Raw genomic sequence first — 16,480 nt, 5'->3', positions numbered from 1 at the left:
AAATTCATGCATATTAAGGAAATAACTTCATTTATTTTTATTGATTTCATATATAAAAAAAATTTACTTCTTAAACTTCCCTTAATAATATTTATTGGAACAATAATCACATTTAATTTAAGGGTTATTTTTTAAATGATAGCATTAAATAGAATTAAGTTAATTATAATTTTCTTATATTTGAGCTCAAAAATTTTAGGTACTTTTTTGTTTATATATGAGTCTAGATGGAGTATTTTGTAAATTGTTATCTCTTATCTATTGCACTTTAACATATTATAAATTATTTTTTGTCTCATTTAATGCATACATTCTTTAGCAAAACTCACATTTTTTTAATTGTGTGACAGACACGTTACAAACTATACAAATGAGGGAGTTGATGCAAAAGGAAGCAAAAAAATTACTTAATTTAGAGTTGAAGGATGCAACACAGTTGTGCTAACTCAAAGGGCAACCATGTTGGGATGCCTACTCACAAAACACTCCCTTAGTTCAAATTAAGCACAATCACATTGGGATGCACACCCATGAAGCACCCTATGATTAAGTACGATTATGTTGGGGTGCACACCCATGAAGCACCCCGTGGTTAAAATAATGCATGTTCATATTGTTTTAAAGCACCCCTTAGTTAAAATTAAGCACGAATTGCTAGGATTGTGATCCTATTTTTTCTTATAAATAACAAAATTAGTAGTATATTTTTATCTCTTTTTAGCGTTCTTAGTTTTTCCTTTCTATCATTCTTGTGCTATTATTGAGGGCCTACATAGACAATAGCATAGTCTAGTTAATCTTCTTCTCTTGTACTCATGGGTTTTAGCAATATAATTTTATATTTTCTTCCTATAATGTCTAGTTAAATTCTTTATTAGAGTTGTGATGTAATTGTACTCCTTGAACTCAAAATTATCAATTTGAGTGAATTCTCGTTGTTGTTGATTAGGTTATCTTATCATTTTAACTTCTTATAAGGAATTGATCAATCTAAGTATTTTTAATAGTTGATTGATAAACATTACCAATATATTTTAATTAATAAAACCACAAGATAATAGGGTTCAAAATATTGTAAGACCAAACTGGTTTTCTAAACTTCCAATCAGATTATTTTATCAGCCTCTATATTCTTCATGTTTTGCCAATATAAGTTTCTATATGACCAATTTAGGATTTGTATAAGGTAAAGACTACTAATTTCCATGATCAAAAGTGATTAACAACTTGAAAGGAAAAATTGGCAATCAAAATTTAAGATTCACACAAATTGAATTTAGGAGAATCAGGGTCACTAAAACCACAACTCTAGGGTTCTTATTTTTATTATTTAATTAATTTATAATTTTAATTATTTAATGTACATGGGTTACCATTACTCTTTCTCAAAACATAATTTTCTCAAACAATTATAATTTTTAATAGATTGGTAATTGTTGTGTTTAGTCCTTTAGGTGTGATATTTAGATTCTGCCCATTGCTACGTTTGTAATAGGATATGTTTATGCTTAGCGTATTTTAACCTCAACAAGTTTTTGATTGATTCTTCAAAATGTGGTAGAGATTATGTGAATTAAATTTGATTCAAAAATTAAGATGAGTTATGTACCTGTCTAAGGGCACACTCGTACTCTTCAGTGGGAAAGGGCCGAACGAGGGTCTTCGGGTGGACTCTTCTGCGCGAGGGGGAGGTACCTGCAAAAGGCACTCCGACGCTCAAGTCAGGACAAGCACGATATTCTAGGATAATTAATGAACAGTGACATACCTTGACAAAAGTGACCTATTTATACTACCACTGATGGGCCTTGTCAGTAGTGGGTCTCTCCTGAAGTTTACCAAATTAGGTAATACGATGCTAATAGGCTAATTATGCCTTAATCACGCACTTATCCTTATTAACCACGATGAAGGCTCTAATTATTGCCTCCTCATTCGGCTCGGCCTTAGACCGTGCCGTTACGCGTTTGCTGCGCTGAACTGCTTGTTCGGGGCTTGTCCGAGTCGGTCCGTGGCCTGCAAAGATGTCTATGGTTCTATTCGTATCGGCCTCAAGCCGAGCCGATCGTGCTATCAGGCTCACTTTGGCCTTCGGTTATAGCCCAAGCCGATGCTGATGTCAAGACTTGGGCATAATTCACTTCGCGTGGGTGTCTGATGGGACGGCACGTGTTGGTCCACGTGACCGATAGGGTCCTCCCGGTACACAAGCCCCCCAGCCTTGAGGAGTGGAACGACGCAAAGGGTAAAAGTGTCTTGGTGGTGGCCTTGAAGATGAGGTCAAGCGTTGGCGGGAAACGAAGAGTTGCAACGGTTGAGTATTAATTACGCGAGGAGTTATGGCCGCTGGTGGAAGACTAAGGGTTGTGCCCGTTGGGGGAATACCAAAGGTTGTAACCGTTGGGTATTAATGACGCATGCGAAAGGCCACGCGTTGTGAACCATTGGATTCCAGTGATCCAACGGTGCGCAGAGGGGTGTGGCCTTTGGGGTGTTCGCGGGGAGCGCCTATAAAAAGGCGTGTGGGGGGGGACCTCAAAGGTACACAGTGATAACTTGCTCCGAGCCGAAACCATTCAAGTGCTGGATTATTCATCAACGATAGGTCAAGCTCAACAATCAGGTACGTAATGGCGGATTTAAATATCGTTCATGTTGACTCCTCTGGGGATACGGGTGGTTCTGCTAATGTCGCGTCGGGGGGAGCGTCGGACCGACACGATGTATCGGCTTCGGCCTCGAATGGGTCGGGCCACGCGGGATCTGCTTTAGGGTCAAGGCACACGACGAGTGAAGGCGATTCCGCATCTGTAATAGGTTCAGAGGATCGGCCCTCCACGGCTTCGAGGCAGTTTCCTCCTATCGTGACGCCTGGTTATTCATGGGTGCACGGGGAAGTGGGTAGTGTCTACTCTCGGTATGCCGACAATAATTCTCTCGCGCTTTTTCTTTCGGCTACGAATTGTGTAACTTTCCCAGCCGAAGAGGATCCCTCTCCGATCTTCTTTCAGCCGTGTCGAGGTGACGGCGGTCCAAACCCAGACTTCGTCTTTTTAGACCAAGGAAATAGTAAATATCACTTTTTCTACGTATATGATTACATGTTTCGCGACTTGAAGGTCGCGTTACCGTTTGACGAGTATTTTTCGGAGATATTGCGTTTGCTGAACGTGGCCCCCACTCAACTTCATCCCAATACTTGGGCCACCATGCAAGGGTTTAGGCGGTTGTGCCTAGCTCTCGGCCTCAAGCCCACTCCTATCTTATTTCTGTATTTTTATTCGTCTCGGCCAGCTAAGAAGGTTAAGTGGTTGTCATTGGTTCGGCATGCCGATTGTTTGCTGCAGCCGTTTACGACCTCCTACAAGAATTTCAAGGGAGGATTTCTTAAAGTGATGATTAGGCCGTCAACAGGGAAGAAATACTTTTTTGATGACAACGGACGGCCCTTGTTTCCGTTCTACTGGACCCGAAAGCCACGCAAGTACGATACCGTGTCTAAGTCCCGACTGTCTCCCGAGGAGCGAACTAGCTTAAACTTCTTATTGAAGCTGCCTCGACCACTGCCTTGCCAACCGCTGGTTCGGCTATTTGAAACGGCTGACCCGACCGAGGAACTACTTGGTATAGTAACTTTCCTAGTTGTTTGAATTCTTGCGTTATCATTGATTTTGACTAATGATGTGCAGGTATAATGGCGAACCATGCTGATGATGACTTGGACATCCGTACGCTGATTAGGAACCAACTGGCAGTGATGGCGGGGAACAGGGTTCCAACCAACGTTCCCGTGGCTGGGAATACCTCCACTCCACAAGGTGGTGGGTCGGGGCCAACTGCCCGGGTGAAGAAAGGGGGCAAAGGTCCGACCCAGCCTCATGGTGAAAAGAGAGGGCCCGAAAGAGTAAGGGTCGTGGATGAAAGCCGGCGGGCGAAGCAGCAACGGCTAGCCAACCTAAACGCTCCTGAGAGGTTGATTGGGCCTAGTTTCTTGGCCGGCAATGTCAACACTCAAGATTTCTTGAGCCAGGACCTGACCTCCGAGGCTGGGCAAGGGGTGCTGAGTCGCATGAGCTCGGCTAAAAAGTGGAACTTTTTCTGCGAGTTCCAGGTTCGGGCTGTCGCCTTGGCTCAGAGTATTGTGATGGAGCCGAACGGAGAGGCGGACGGCCTCCATCGTCAGCTGGCGGAGCAGGAGAAGTCTTTACAAGAGACTTTGGCGGCGCTGACCGACGCCCAAACGGCCAACAGCAAGTTTCAGGCCGAGTTGGACCGCCGGGGGCGTACAGCTGATGACTTGGCGCTGAAAGTCCAGCGTCTAGAGGTTGCCTTGAAGAATGAAACGGGGAAGGTTGAGCTGCTGAGCAAAGAGCTGGAATCCGAGAAAATAGCCTTCGGGACTTATCAAGAAAAAGCTCGTAGCAAGGTTCTGTCTCAACATCAGGCTGGGTTCAACCAGGCGGCTCGGCAGGCGCGTTGCTTTGGTGACTTCCCCTCCGACTTCCAGCTGGACATGACCAAGGACTTCTTCCAGGGGAAGTTAGTGGATCTAACTTCTATCCCGCCGGATCAGCAGCCGGACGAGGAGGCTCCGGTTCGTGCAGCCGGGCCGAACGAGGAGACGGCCTATGAGGAAGGCGCTCCGGAAGATGGCCCAGTGCAGGGGGAGGCGGAGGTGCAGTCTTAAATTGTTTCTTGTGTGCTTTTTGTGTTAATGAGCCGGTAGTGCTCTTTGAATTTTCATCGCTTTTTGTATGAATGGGCCGATAGTGCCCTTTTATCATTGTACTTCTCCAGGCCGATAGCGCCTTAATGAATTTGTGTTGTCATTACTCCTTAGCTATTCAACTTACCCTGCTTGTGTAATACTGAAAATTGATTTGTAAAAAATTTTAACCGTGAGCCGCATCCTTGACCGAGAGGCGTCTCGGGGGGGAAGACTTAAAAAATTTTAATCATAAGCCACATCCTTGGCCGAGAGGCGTCTCGGGAGGGAAGAGAAAAAATTTTAACAAGCCACATCCTTGGCCGAGAGGCGTCTCGGGAGGGAAAACTTGATAAAATATTTGAAGTCACATCCTTAGCCGAGAGACATCTCGGGAGGGAAGACTTGAATTAGTGAAAGCCGCATCCTTGGCCGAGAGACATCTCGGGAGGGAAGACTTGTAAAAATTAAAGCCTCATCCTTGGCCGAGAGACATCTCGGGAGGGAAGACTTGTTAAATGATTAAAGCCACATCCTTGGCCGAGAGACATCTCGGGAGGGAAGACTTGTATAATGTAACACGAAGACGAAACAATTGACAAGCTTGAATACTGAGAATGCTTTTTCATTAATGAACTGGTGCCTCGTTAAAAATCTTGCCAACCAAAAACCCCTTTTAACAATTTTATAAGAGGAAAAAAGATCGGTTCAAGGAAAAGAGTGCACCATTTTACACGCAGTTGAAATGTAAATACAGGTTTAGCTATAATATGTCTTCAGATGAGTGGAGTTCCACGTTTTCAGAATGATCTTGCCGGACAGTTCTTCCAGCTTGTATGCTCCATTGTGGAGTGCGTGCCGTATCCGGAACGGTCCGTCCCAATTGGCATAGAGCTTCCCTTCGGATGAGTTGCGCCTGGCCGACCCAGTCGCTCGCCAAACAAGATCTCCTTCATGAAACGTCCTTGGCTTTAAGTTGGAATTAAAGCGTCTACTCATGCGTTGCTTGCAGGCCTCGACTACAATTTATGCCCTTTCTCGCACTTCATCAAGGACATCGAAGTGTTGTCGTCGAAACGAAGGTTCTCCTACTTCAACCGGAATCATTGCATCTGCGCCATATGTTAGGCGAAAGGGTGTCTCCTTGGTTGTTGATTGTGGTGTACACCAGTATGCCCAAAGGACTTCCGGTAATTCTTCAGCCCATGCACCTTTAGCCGAACCAAGTCGTTTCTTGAGCTCTATGAGGATAACTTTGTTCGCTGCTTCGGCCTGGCCGTTTGATTGGGGATGCTCGACTGATGTGAACCGGTGACGAATACCGAGATTTTCAAGGAAGGTGTTGAACTTCTTGTCAGTAAATTGAAGGCCGTTGTCCGAGACGATGGCATAGGGAATGCCGAAGCGGGTAACCAGATTTTTCCAAACAAACTTCTGGACACTCGCTGTGGAAATGCAAGCGAGTGGTTCGGCTTCTATCCATTTTGTAAAATAATCTACTGCAACCAGGAGAAACTTAACTTGCCCTTTTGCCATAGGGAATGGTCCAAGCACATCGATACCCCATAAAGCGAACGGCCATGGAGAGCTGATGTTATGCAATTCGGCAGCCGAGGCATGGATGAGATTCCCATGTCTTTGACATTGAACGCACTTTTTGACGAACTCGGCGCAGTCTCTCTTCAGAGTTGGCCAATAATAACCGACTCGCAAGACTTTAGCCGCCAGGGTTCGCCCCCCCGAGTGAGATCCGCAAATGCCTTCGTGAATTTCCCGCATCACATAATCGGCTTGTAGGTTGTCAATGCACTTGAGCAGTGGGGTGGAGAATCCCCGCCGATAGAGCACTTCGGCTACCATGGAGTATCGAGCCGCTTGAGTTCGTAATTTCTTGGCTTCCATCGGATCGATTGGTAATTCGCCTCGAACAATAAAGTTTTGAATGGCGGTCATCCAGGTCGGCGCTTCGACTTCGGTTGACATGCACTCGGCCGTCACACTCGGGGAGGGAATCTCTGGGTGAATGGTTGTGCGCAACTGTCCGGGCTTCCGGCTACTGGCGAGCCGGGCTAACTGATCAGCTCGTTCATTGTTGCATCGTGGAACGTGCCACACCTAAACCTCAATGAAATCGTCCCTGTGCTTTTGTAAGAGGTGGTAGTATTGCAACAAGTTGGGATCCTTGACCTGGAAGTTGTCATTGACCTGTTCGGTCACAATCTTCGAGTCAGTCCAACATATGACTTTTTTCACACCCATCTCGGTTGCCAACCGCATTCCCGCTAGCAAGGCTTCATACTCCGCTTGATTATTAGAGGCTCGGAAGCCAAAACGCAGAGATTGCTCTACAGTGATGCCCGAGGGACTAGCCAGAATTATACCTGCCCCACTTCCTTGAGCATTAGAGGACCCATCAACATGCATGGTCCACGACTCGTCTTTGAAACGGCCCGGAGGAGTGAGCTCGTTGATGAAGTCGGCTAAATGTTGTGACTTGATGGGGCCTCTCGGCTCAAAAGTTACGTCGAACTCTAAGAGCTCAACTGACCATGCCATCATCCGCCGGCAATCTCAGGTTTCCTCAGGACTTTGGCAATTGGACAATCGGTTCGGACAATTATCTTGTGGCTTTGGAAGTACTGCCTGAGCCGGCGGGCGGTGTAGATGAGCCCTAAGGCTACTTTTTCTATCAACTGGTAGCGTCATTCGGCATCCTGCAATGTCCAACTGATGAAGTAAACCAGTTGTTGTTCGTCTTGTTTTTCCTGAATCAGGACGGCACTGATTGATGTGCTAGAAACGGCTAAATACACAATCATGTCGAGGTCGACGACTGGTTTGGAAAGGATTGGAGGTGCGCCCAGGCGTTCCTTGAACTGTTGGAACGATGCCTCACACTCCGGGGTCTATTTGAACCGTTCAGCTTTCTTCAGTAAAAGAAGGATAGGTCTAGCTATCTCGGCCAGGCAAGGAAGGAACCAAGAGAGGGAGGTGAGTCGGCCTGCTAACTTTTGAACCTCCTTCAGAGTACTTGGACTTTTCATGTCTAGGATGGCCTGACACTTGTCGGGATTTGCCTCAATGCCTCGGCTGGACAGCATGAATCCTAAAAATTTACTGCCTGAGACTCCGAACACACACTTCTCGGGGTTGAGTCTCATTTGGTGGTGTCGAAGCGCCTGAAACACCTCGGTCAAATCTTGTGCATGTGCCGACACTGTACTTGACTTCACCACCATGTCATCAACGTACACCTCCATGCTTCGGCCAATTTGATCATGAAAAATTTTATTCATTAATCGTTGATATGTGGCTCCGGCGTTTTTTAAGTCGAACGGCATTACTCGGTAGCAGTAGTTGGCCGTTTCAGTAATGAACGTTGTCTTCTCTTCGTCTTGAGGGTGCATACGGATCTGATTATATCCTGAGTATGCATCAAGGAAGGATAAAAATCTGTGGCCAGATGCCCCATCAACAAGTCGGTCAATGTTGGGCAAGGGATATGCGTCCTTAGGGCATGCCTTCTTCAAGTTGGTGTAGTCGGTGCACATGCGCCACTTCCCGTTCGGTTTCTTAACCATGACTACGGTGGCCAACCATGTTGTATAATGTACTTCTCGGATGAACCGAGCATCTAATAGCTTTCCCACCTCAGCTTCGATCGTCGCCTTCCTTTCCTCTCCGGCCTTCCGGCGCCGTTGAGCGATCGGCCTTGCCTGCTTGCTCACTGATAACTTGTGGCAAAGAAAGTTGGGGTCAATGCCGGGCATATCAGACGGGTACCAGGCGAATAAGTCATTTTTTTCAAGGACCACTTGCTTAAGGGCCAGGCGCTCTTGTTCAGATAAATTGGTCCCGAGGTAGGTGACTTGAGCTCCGGACACCCCCACCTGGATGGGTTGCTTGTCTTCAATAGGCTCGACCCTCTCATCTTGATCAATCCGGGGGTCGAGGTCTAAGGTCGACTACTGTGATACCGAATGTACCCCTGCTGGTTTTGTTGCTTCGGGCTTCATTTCCGGTAATCGCAAACTAGCAAAGTAGCACTCTCGCGCGGTTTTTTGATCAGCGTGAACCGTGATTACTCGCCCTGAGTCGGTTGGGAACTTCATAGTCAGGTGCGGAGTGGAGACGATTGCACCGAGCCGATTTAAGGACGGCCGACCGAGCAAAATGTTATAGGACGTGTTGGCATGAACCACCACATATTTGACCGAAACGTCTCTGTATTCGGTTCCTTCAAACCCAAACCGGGTTGACAACTTGATATAACCCTTTGTTTTGACTCTTTCCCCTGAAAATCCTACCAAAGGTTCATCGTAGGGAATCAATTCGGTTTCTGGGATACCCAATTGTTTGAACGTGTTCCAATAAAGGATATCGGCTGAGCTCCCCTGATCTACCAATGTCTTGCGCACAATGCAGTTGTGAATTTCAACACTAATTACCATAGGATCATCCTGGTATGGGTCGATACCTTTGAAGTCGGCCTCGGTGAAAGTTATGGTGGGTAGGCGGCGACGAACAGTTTCGACGGCATGCACATGTCGAACGGCCCGTAGGTGTCTACGCTGCGCCGACGAAGATGAACCGCCGCCAGCGAAGCCGCCGGCAATGGTGTTGATGACCCGGCGAGGTTGCGTTGAAGGCTCTTCTTGCCTTTCTCTAGACCGACTGCGTTCTCGATACGAACGAATTTCTATTCTTTGTTCAGCCCGATCATCCCGTCGCGACCGGTGGGTGTTTCGGGATGAGTTCGAGTGGTCGACGAAACCTTGCAAATGTCCTTGTTTGATCAGATCTTCAATCTTATCCTTCAAGGCCGCACATTCTTCTATTGAATGCCCTCGATTGCGGTGATACCTGCAAGACTTCGTTGTATCAGCCCTAGGAGGGGTCAAAGCTCGTTTCGGGACGGCCAGGACCTCCGAGGTCAACGCTTGCTCTAGCACTGCCGACCGACTAGTATTGAGCGGTGTGTATTGTGAATACCTTGGGCCACGAGGGGGCCTCTCGCGGGATGCTAATTCTTTCGGACGGCTCCAAAAATTGTTTTCAGTCGGCTTTTCCGGCTTAACGGCTGTCTCCGTTCTGGCTTGATTGCGGAACTCTGCTAATTCTTCCATTTGCATGTATTTATCGGCTCGTCACCGCAAGTCATCCATATCGGTCGGCGGTTTTTTGCAGATGTTGTTGGCAAAGGGACCCGGTTTTAGAGCGGTTGTGAGATGATGTAGAGCCACAGCAGGGTTTAGGTCTCGGATTTCGAGAGCCGCTTTGTTGAATCGGCTCATGAACGTCCGAAGAGACTCCTTTCTTTCTTGACGAATGCTAACTAATGCCAACGAGGTTAGCTGATGAGGGCGGCTGGTGGCATCATCGGTGTTGCTTAAGGTAACCTGTGTCAAAAACACATCCACGTGCTCATCTGGGTCGGTTGTACCATCGTATTTGTCAAGGGGCAAGGACTTCCAGTGGTCAAGAAGTGCCGATTGCATGATGTTCAGCGTAAATGGATGTCGGTGTGCCCTGGCCGGTATTGGATGTGCCGGTCTTCCAATCGAAGCATGGATGCCTGGGGGCGCGACAGAGGTATGAGGGATAGAGGTGTGATGACCGTGCGAGTGGAATGACCCCTGAGTAGGAGTCGTCTCAGAGGGTTTCCAGGTAGGGTCTCGGTACTGATTTTTCAGGGTAGCATTTTCTGCTCGTAACGCGGCCATCTCGGCAGCATCTTTCTCCCGTTGCTGCTTCATGGCGGCCATCTCTTCTTTCAGTTGGTGCATCATTTCAGTCAAGTTTGTCTCTTCTATCGTCTCGGCATTGTCCGCCCCGAATTGGTGTTCCTCTTCGGACTAATGATTTTCCATGTTATTTTTCCTCATCTTTACCATGTTTCTCTTCAACTCGCAGTCTGCTTCTTACAACGCTCTCGGTTCGGCCCCACGGTGGGCGCCAAAATGTACCTGTCTAAGGGCACACTCGTACTCTTCAGTGGGAAAGGGCCGAACGAGGGTCTTCGGGTGGACTCTTCTGCGCGAGGGGGAGGTACCTGCAAAAGGCACTCCGACGCTCAAGTCAGGACAAGCACGATATTCTAGGATAATTAATGAACAGTGACATACCTTGACAAAAGTGACCTATTTATACTACCACTGATAGGCCTTGTCAGTAGTGGGCCTCTCCTAAAGTTTACCAAATTAGGTAATACGATGCTAATAGGCTAATTATGCCTTAATCACGCACTTATCCTTATTAACCACGATGAAGGCTCTAATTATTGCCTCCTCATTCGGCTCGGCCTTAGACCGTGCCGTTACGCGTTTGCTGCGCTGAACTGCTTGTTCGGGGCTTGTCCGAGCCGGTCCGTGGCCTGCAAAGATGTCTATGGTTTTATTCGTATCGGCCCAAGCCAAGCCGATCGTGTTATCAGGCTCACTTCGGCCTTCGATTATAGCCCGAGCCGATGCTGATGTCAAGACTTGGGCATAATTCACTTCGCATGGGTGTCTGATGGGACGGAACGTGTTGGTCCACGTGACCGATAAGGTCCTCCCGGTACAAGTTAAATTCTAGAATTAAAACTGTAAAGTCATGATTTTATTGACCTCGATTATTCCTGATTTAAATTGAATGAATTATAACTTTTATTGTCAATTTTACTTATCAAATTCTTAATAACTTTTTTCATCAAAATTAACAGTCCTTACCTTTCAAAAATCCAAAATTGATTGGATAGAATTTCTAATGTGAATTTGAAAGAATTATAACTCGTATTGCCAATTTTACTTATTAGATTGTTAATAACTTTTTTCATTGAAATTAACAATCCTTACCTTGAAAAACCCTAAATTGATCGTATAAAATTTCTACAAAGAAAAGCATACAGTGGATAACCTAATTAAATAATTAACCTAATTGAAATCTTTGAAAATCGGGTTGATTATGCAAGTTCCCAAGCCTAATTATTTTAGGGTTTTGTTAATTGGGAAATATTTTTCATGCAGTTTTAATCAACTAACACAATATTAAAATTTCAAAATAATTCAACAAATACAAAGAGAATTCATCCAATTCACAAAAGAGGTTCATAGAATACAACTACACCACAACCCTAGAATAAAATATTTAGCTACACATGACAGGTGAAAACCCTAACATCGCACTTAAAATTATAGACATGGGAGAAAGATTTAACCATATAGTCCTTCCCTATAGATTTCTCTTAACCTCTTACAAAACCACAATTGAGAATCAAAAACTTAGTAGAAAGGAAATACTTAAAACTAAAGCTAAAAAATGAGATAAAAATGTGTTTATAATTTGTCTTATTTTTAAGAAAAATAAGAGCTTAACCCTCAGCATAACCGTTTTTAATTTTCACTATTTAGAGTTGCATGGTTGTGCTTAATTTTAACCACATAGAGTTTCATAATTGTGCTTCCCAACATGACCATGATTACTTTTAACCGAGGGCGAGTCCTTCAAAGCAGCACAATCATGCTTAATATTAACCAGGAGTGCATAATGGAATACATCCCAACATGGTCATGCTTACTTTTAACTAGGGAGTGCTTTAGGGCAGCACAATCTTGCTTAATTTGAACCAGGGGAGTGCTTCATGGGTGTGTTTCCCAACATTGACATACTTTGAGTTATCACGATTGTGTTGCATCCTTTAGCTCTAAATTAAGTTCTTTAGGCCCCATTTTACACCAATTCTCTCATTTATATTCTTTGTCACCTGCTTGCTACACATTTAATAAAAACATGAGTTTTTCCAAAGAATGTATGCATTAAATATGACAAAACATCGATTTATAGCATGTTAAAGTGCAACATATAGGGGGTTAACATAAATAAGTTGGGAATAAAGTAATTAAGATGCAATTGTATTTAGAAAATAGGTTACAGAATGGTGTAAAATAGATTTACTTAGCACTTGCATGTGTTATTACAAATTTAAAAATTATTTGAAACTATGAGTTACTAGTAACTGACATTGTTACAAAATGCATGGCACATTAGAAAATTGCTAGTTACTTGTTCTTAAGCAAAATGTTGAGGTTCTCTTGCATTCATTGCACAAGAAAGCAAAAACGTTAGCCAACATACTTGATTTGTAACTTTATAATTCATATGCATTTTCTTTGTCATTATTTTAATGATCATGAATTCAATAATTAATGCATTTTAATTTCCACTAATTATCAAATAGCTATAGATGCATATCAAAGGCTGAAAAGGATGTTGAGTTCATCTAGGAGGAAGTTTTCAAATTCGGCATCATATAAGTTAATTGCCAAACTCACATTCAAATATACTTTAAAATACATTCTCATTGATTATATGCAATTTGTAGTGCCTAGTTAGTGTGGGTATTACGTGATGAAGCATATGATCAAAATTTTCTTTATGGATATTTATGAGTCATAGAAAGAGATAATACATTTATAAACCAAATTGCTTATTTAAATTAATGAGTGTTAATTGATGAAGTGATTGAACTTGTAGATATTCAATAACCATGATCCACTAGTAAAAAAAAGAGTTGAATGACATTTGCACATATTGGATTTCACATTTTTAAGTTTAGATTGTTTATATAGTTTATATTTATAGAATTTATAGTGTAATTTAGATTATTTATAGTTTTTTAGGACATTTATATTATTAATATTGATAATATATTGCTAGTGGTGAGTCTTACATTTGATGACATTTGCACATATTGGATTTCACATTTTTAAGTTTAGATTGTTTATGTAGTTTATTTTTATAGACTTTATGGTGTAATTTAGATTATTTATAGTTTTTTAGGATATCTATATTACTAATATTGATAATATATTGGTAGTGGTAAATCTTACATTTGATGACATTCGTTGATATGAGCCCAACTAAGAATATCCGAGGCAGACGTCCTCCTAGGTGTCTACGAGACTATGTGATTTAATTGGGCTTAGGCCCTTTTTGTGTTTGTTGGACTGTTTTGATGCTACATGTTTTTTGTGTTCTTTTCCTTCCAAGAAGTCTCTCTAGGTCTGAAACTCTTTTTTAGGGTTAGTATGCATCATATATATTATCCCTATATTGTGGTGAGGAACCAATGAAAAATTTTGCAGTCTTATACACTTGTTTCCTTCTTAGGTTAATACTATTATGGTCTTTACGTATCAATTGGTGCTTTCATTGATCCTCATGCTCCCCAAACACAAACCTTGAGGAGGTTGTTCAGGCTCTCATGGAACACCTCAACAACATCACCCAACAGCATGATCAACGTTTAGACCAATTGTAGGCTACCATGGCTCACCGTCACGATGCTTCTACTAGTATTATTGCTACTCTAATTGAAAAGATTCAGGCCCTTTCCACCTCTCACCACAACCTCGGAGCCCCTTTACATTATTTTACCTAACACACGACTACCCCCTTCATCTATTTATTCCCATCACCCCAGATAACACTACCACCACTACCCATCTCCCGGGCTTTAGCCCTTTTCCACCTTTCTTTACACCTTTTTCCAACACCACCGACCCTCCCCACAATCCCTTTCACCAGTTTCCTTCGTTTCCCCAAACCTCACAACCCAACCCCATCATTTGTTTTCCCAAGCTCTAGCTTCCCCTTTTGAACCCCTGACCAACGCCTACCCTTAATTTCATTTTATATGAAGGGTTTAAATGGATGCATTTTAATCATACGTTTCATGATTGGGATTCTTTTACCCGTTCGTTGGAACTCTTATTCAGTCCTTCATCCTATGAGAATCACCAACGCATGTTACTCAACTACTTCCTCTTCACTTCCCATTAAACGTTTGACCCAAGCCAAACTATAAGAAGGTCGCGCTCTTGGTTTATGTTATAACTGCGATAAAAAATTTTACCCCAACCACCATTGTAAACCTAAACAGTTTCTCCTCCTCCTGCTAGATGATGAGGACTCCCCCACACCACCTGTTTTTGATCTGTCTCCCCCTTCTTTACCAAATCACACAACTTCCCATATTATATCCTTACAACTTTCTCCCCAAGCCCTTATTGGTTTAAAATAACCTAAGACCCTTAGATTTGAAGGTTCTATTGTTGGTCTTATGATTACCGTCTTGGTTGACACGGGCAGTTCCCATAATATACTCCAACCCCGCTTAGCTAAACACCTACACTTCTCTACTCACCAGATTCCTCATTTCCAAGTCATGGTTGGCAACAATGAAACCATACAATGTTTAGGTTTTTGCCCTAATGTGGATTTGAGCATGCAATCCCATTTATTTTCCAACCCTTGGTTCGATTATGTCTGACTTTTCAGTTCCTTCCATGACTTTTCACCATTCTAAGTCCCTCATTACCTTATTGGGCTCCCCTCACCTTTCTCCCTAATTAGCTTCTTACCAGTAATTTTGCCAATTCCTTCATCATGATGCTATCACTTTCATTCACCTACTGGCTTTTACAAACACCCCGTCTACACTTAATGACCATAACCACCTTCAGCCTTCTACATCCCATCTCTCCCGGATTTCCAACAAACCATTCTACCATTTTTTTCTAAATCTCACGGTCTACCCCCAATTTGTACACACGATCATCATATTAACTTGTTACCAAATTCTTACCCAGTTAACGTCAAACCATACCGTTATCCCTACAACCAAAAACACATCATTTCTACTATTGTTTTTGAGTTGTTACAAGATGGTCTCATTACTCCTAGCCACAGCCCTTTTTCCTCACCGATTTTATTGGTTCGCAAGAAAGATAATACATGGCCTTTTTGTGTGGATTATCGGGCCCTCAAGGATATTACTATTAAAGACCATTTTCCCATTCCTACAATTGATGAATTACTAAAGGAGTTGGGTCAAGCTATTATTTTCTTTAAGATTCGGGATATCATCAAATCTGAATGAATCCCGGCAACACTCATAAGATTTCTTTCTACACCCACGGAGGTCATTACGAGTTCTTAGTGATGCCCTTTGGGCTAACTAATGCTCATGCATCATTTCAAATGGCCATGAATGATTTGTTACGTCCTTATTTATGCAAATTTGTGTTGGTTTTTTTAAGATATTTTGATTTAGTTCTTCTGTTGCTGATCATCTTGTTCATGTTGATTTAGTCATATAGTTATTGGTCACTCATTCTTATTTTGCTAAGTTACATAAATGCTCTTTTACGGTGTCCTTCATTCACTATTTGGGCCACAACATTTCAGCCTAGGGAGTCCAACCTGATCCAGTGAAAATTCAAGCTATCCTAGGTTGGCCTCCCCCACAAAACCTGACTCACATGCGTGGCTTTCTAGGCCTTACAGGTTTCTATAGGAGATTCATCCACTCCACCATTATGCAGCTTAGCCCGCTCCTCTCACAAATCTATTATGAAATTCTAATCAATTTAGGTCGTCTCATATAGAATTGGAAGCTTTCAAAAATTTACAACAAGCCCTGACTACTACTCCAGTTCTAGCCTTGCCTGATTTTTGGGCTCCTTTTAATATTTAAACAAATGCTTATTTATCAGTTGTGGGCGCAATCCTTCTTCAATTCAACCATCTCATCGCCTACTTTAGCAAGAAACTTTGTCCCAAGCTTCAATCCTCATCCACATATGCAAGGGAAATGTATGCAATAATAGAGTTAGTAAAGAAATGGAGACAGTATTTAATCGGAAACATTTTTTCATATTCACTGATCAGCAAAGTCCAAGACATGTTTTCTCAAGTTTTTCAAACACTAGAACAACAGAAATGGGCTTCAAA

At 43.2% G+C, this 16,480-nt stretch overlaps 2 protein-coding genes across 2 annotated transcripts; both read right to left on the bottom strand.

The window, feature by feature from the left end:
• Window positions 1-6,820: 6,820 nt before the first annotated feature.
• Window positions 6,821-7,129, bottom strand: LOC145952028 (uncharacterized). The gene has a single exon (XM_083064249.1). It carries the CDS (start codon window positions 7,127-7,129, stop codon window positions 6,821-6,823), a length of 309 nt encoding a protein of 102 aa, XP_082920375.1.
• Window positions 7,130-8,670: 1,541 nt separating this feature from the next.
• LOC145952027 (uncharacterized) lies at window positions 8,671-9,837 on the bottom strand. The gene has a single exon (XM_083064248.1). The coding sequence runs from the start codon at window positions 9,835-9,837 to the stop codon at window positions 8,671-8,673; it is 1,167 nt and encodes a 388-aa protein (XP_082920374.1).
• Between the last annotated feature and the right edge of the window lie 6,643 nt (window positions 9,838-16,480).

This window comes from Cajanus cajan, chromosome 9 (genome assembly GCF_000230855.2).
Source record: "Cajanus cajan strain Asha chromosome 9, NIPB_CcT2T_4, whole genome shotgun sequence".
Taxonomy (NCBI): Eukaryota; Viridiplantae; Streptophyta; class Magnoliopsida; order Fabales; family Fabaceae; genus Cajanus; species Cajanus cajan.
The sequence above is the reverse complement of the archived record's forward strand: the minus strand, read 5'-3'. Positions and strand labels throughout refer to the sequence as shown.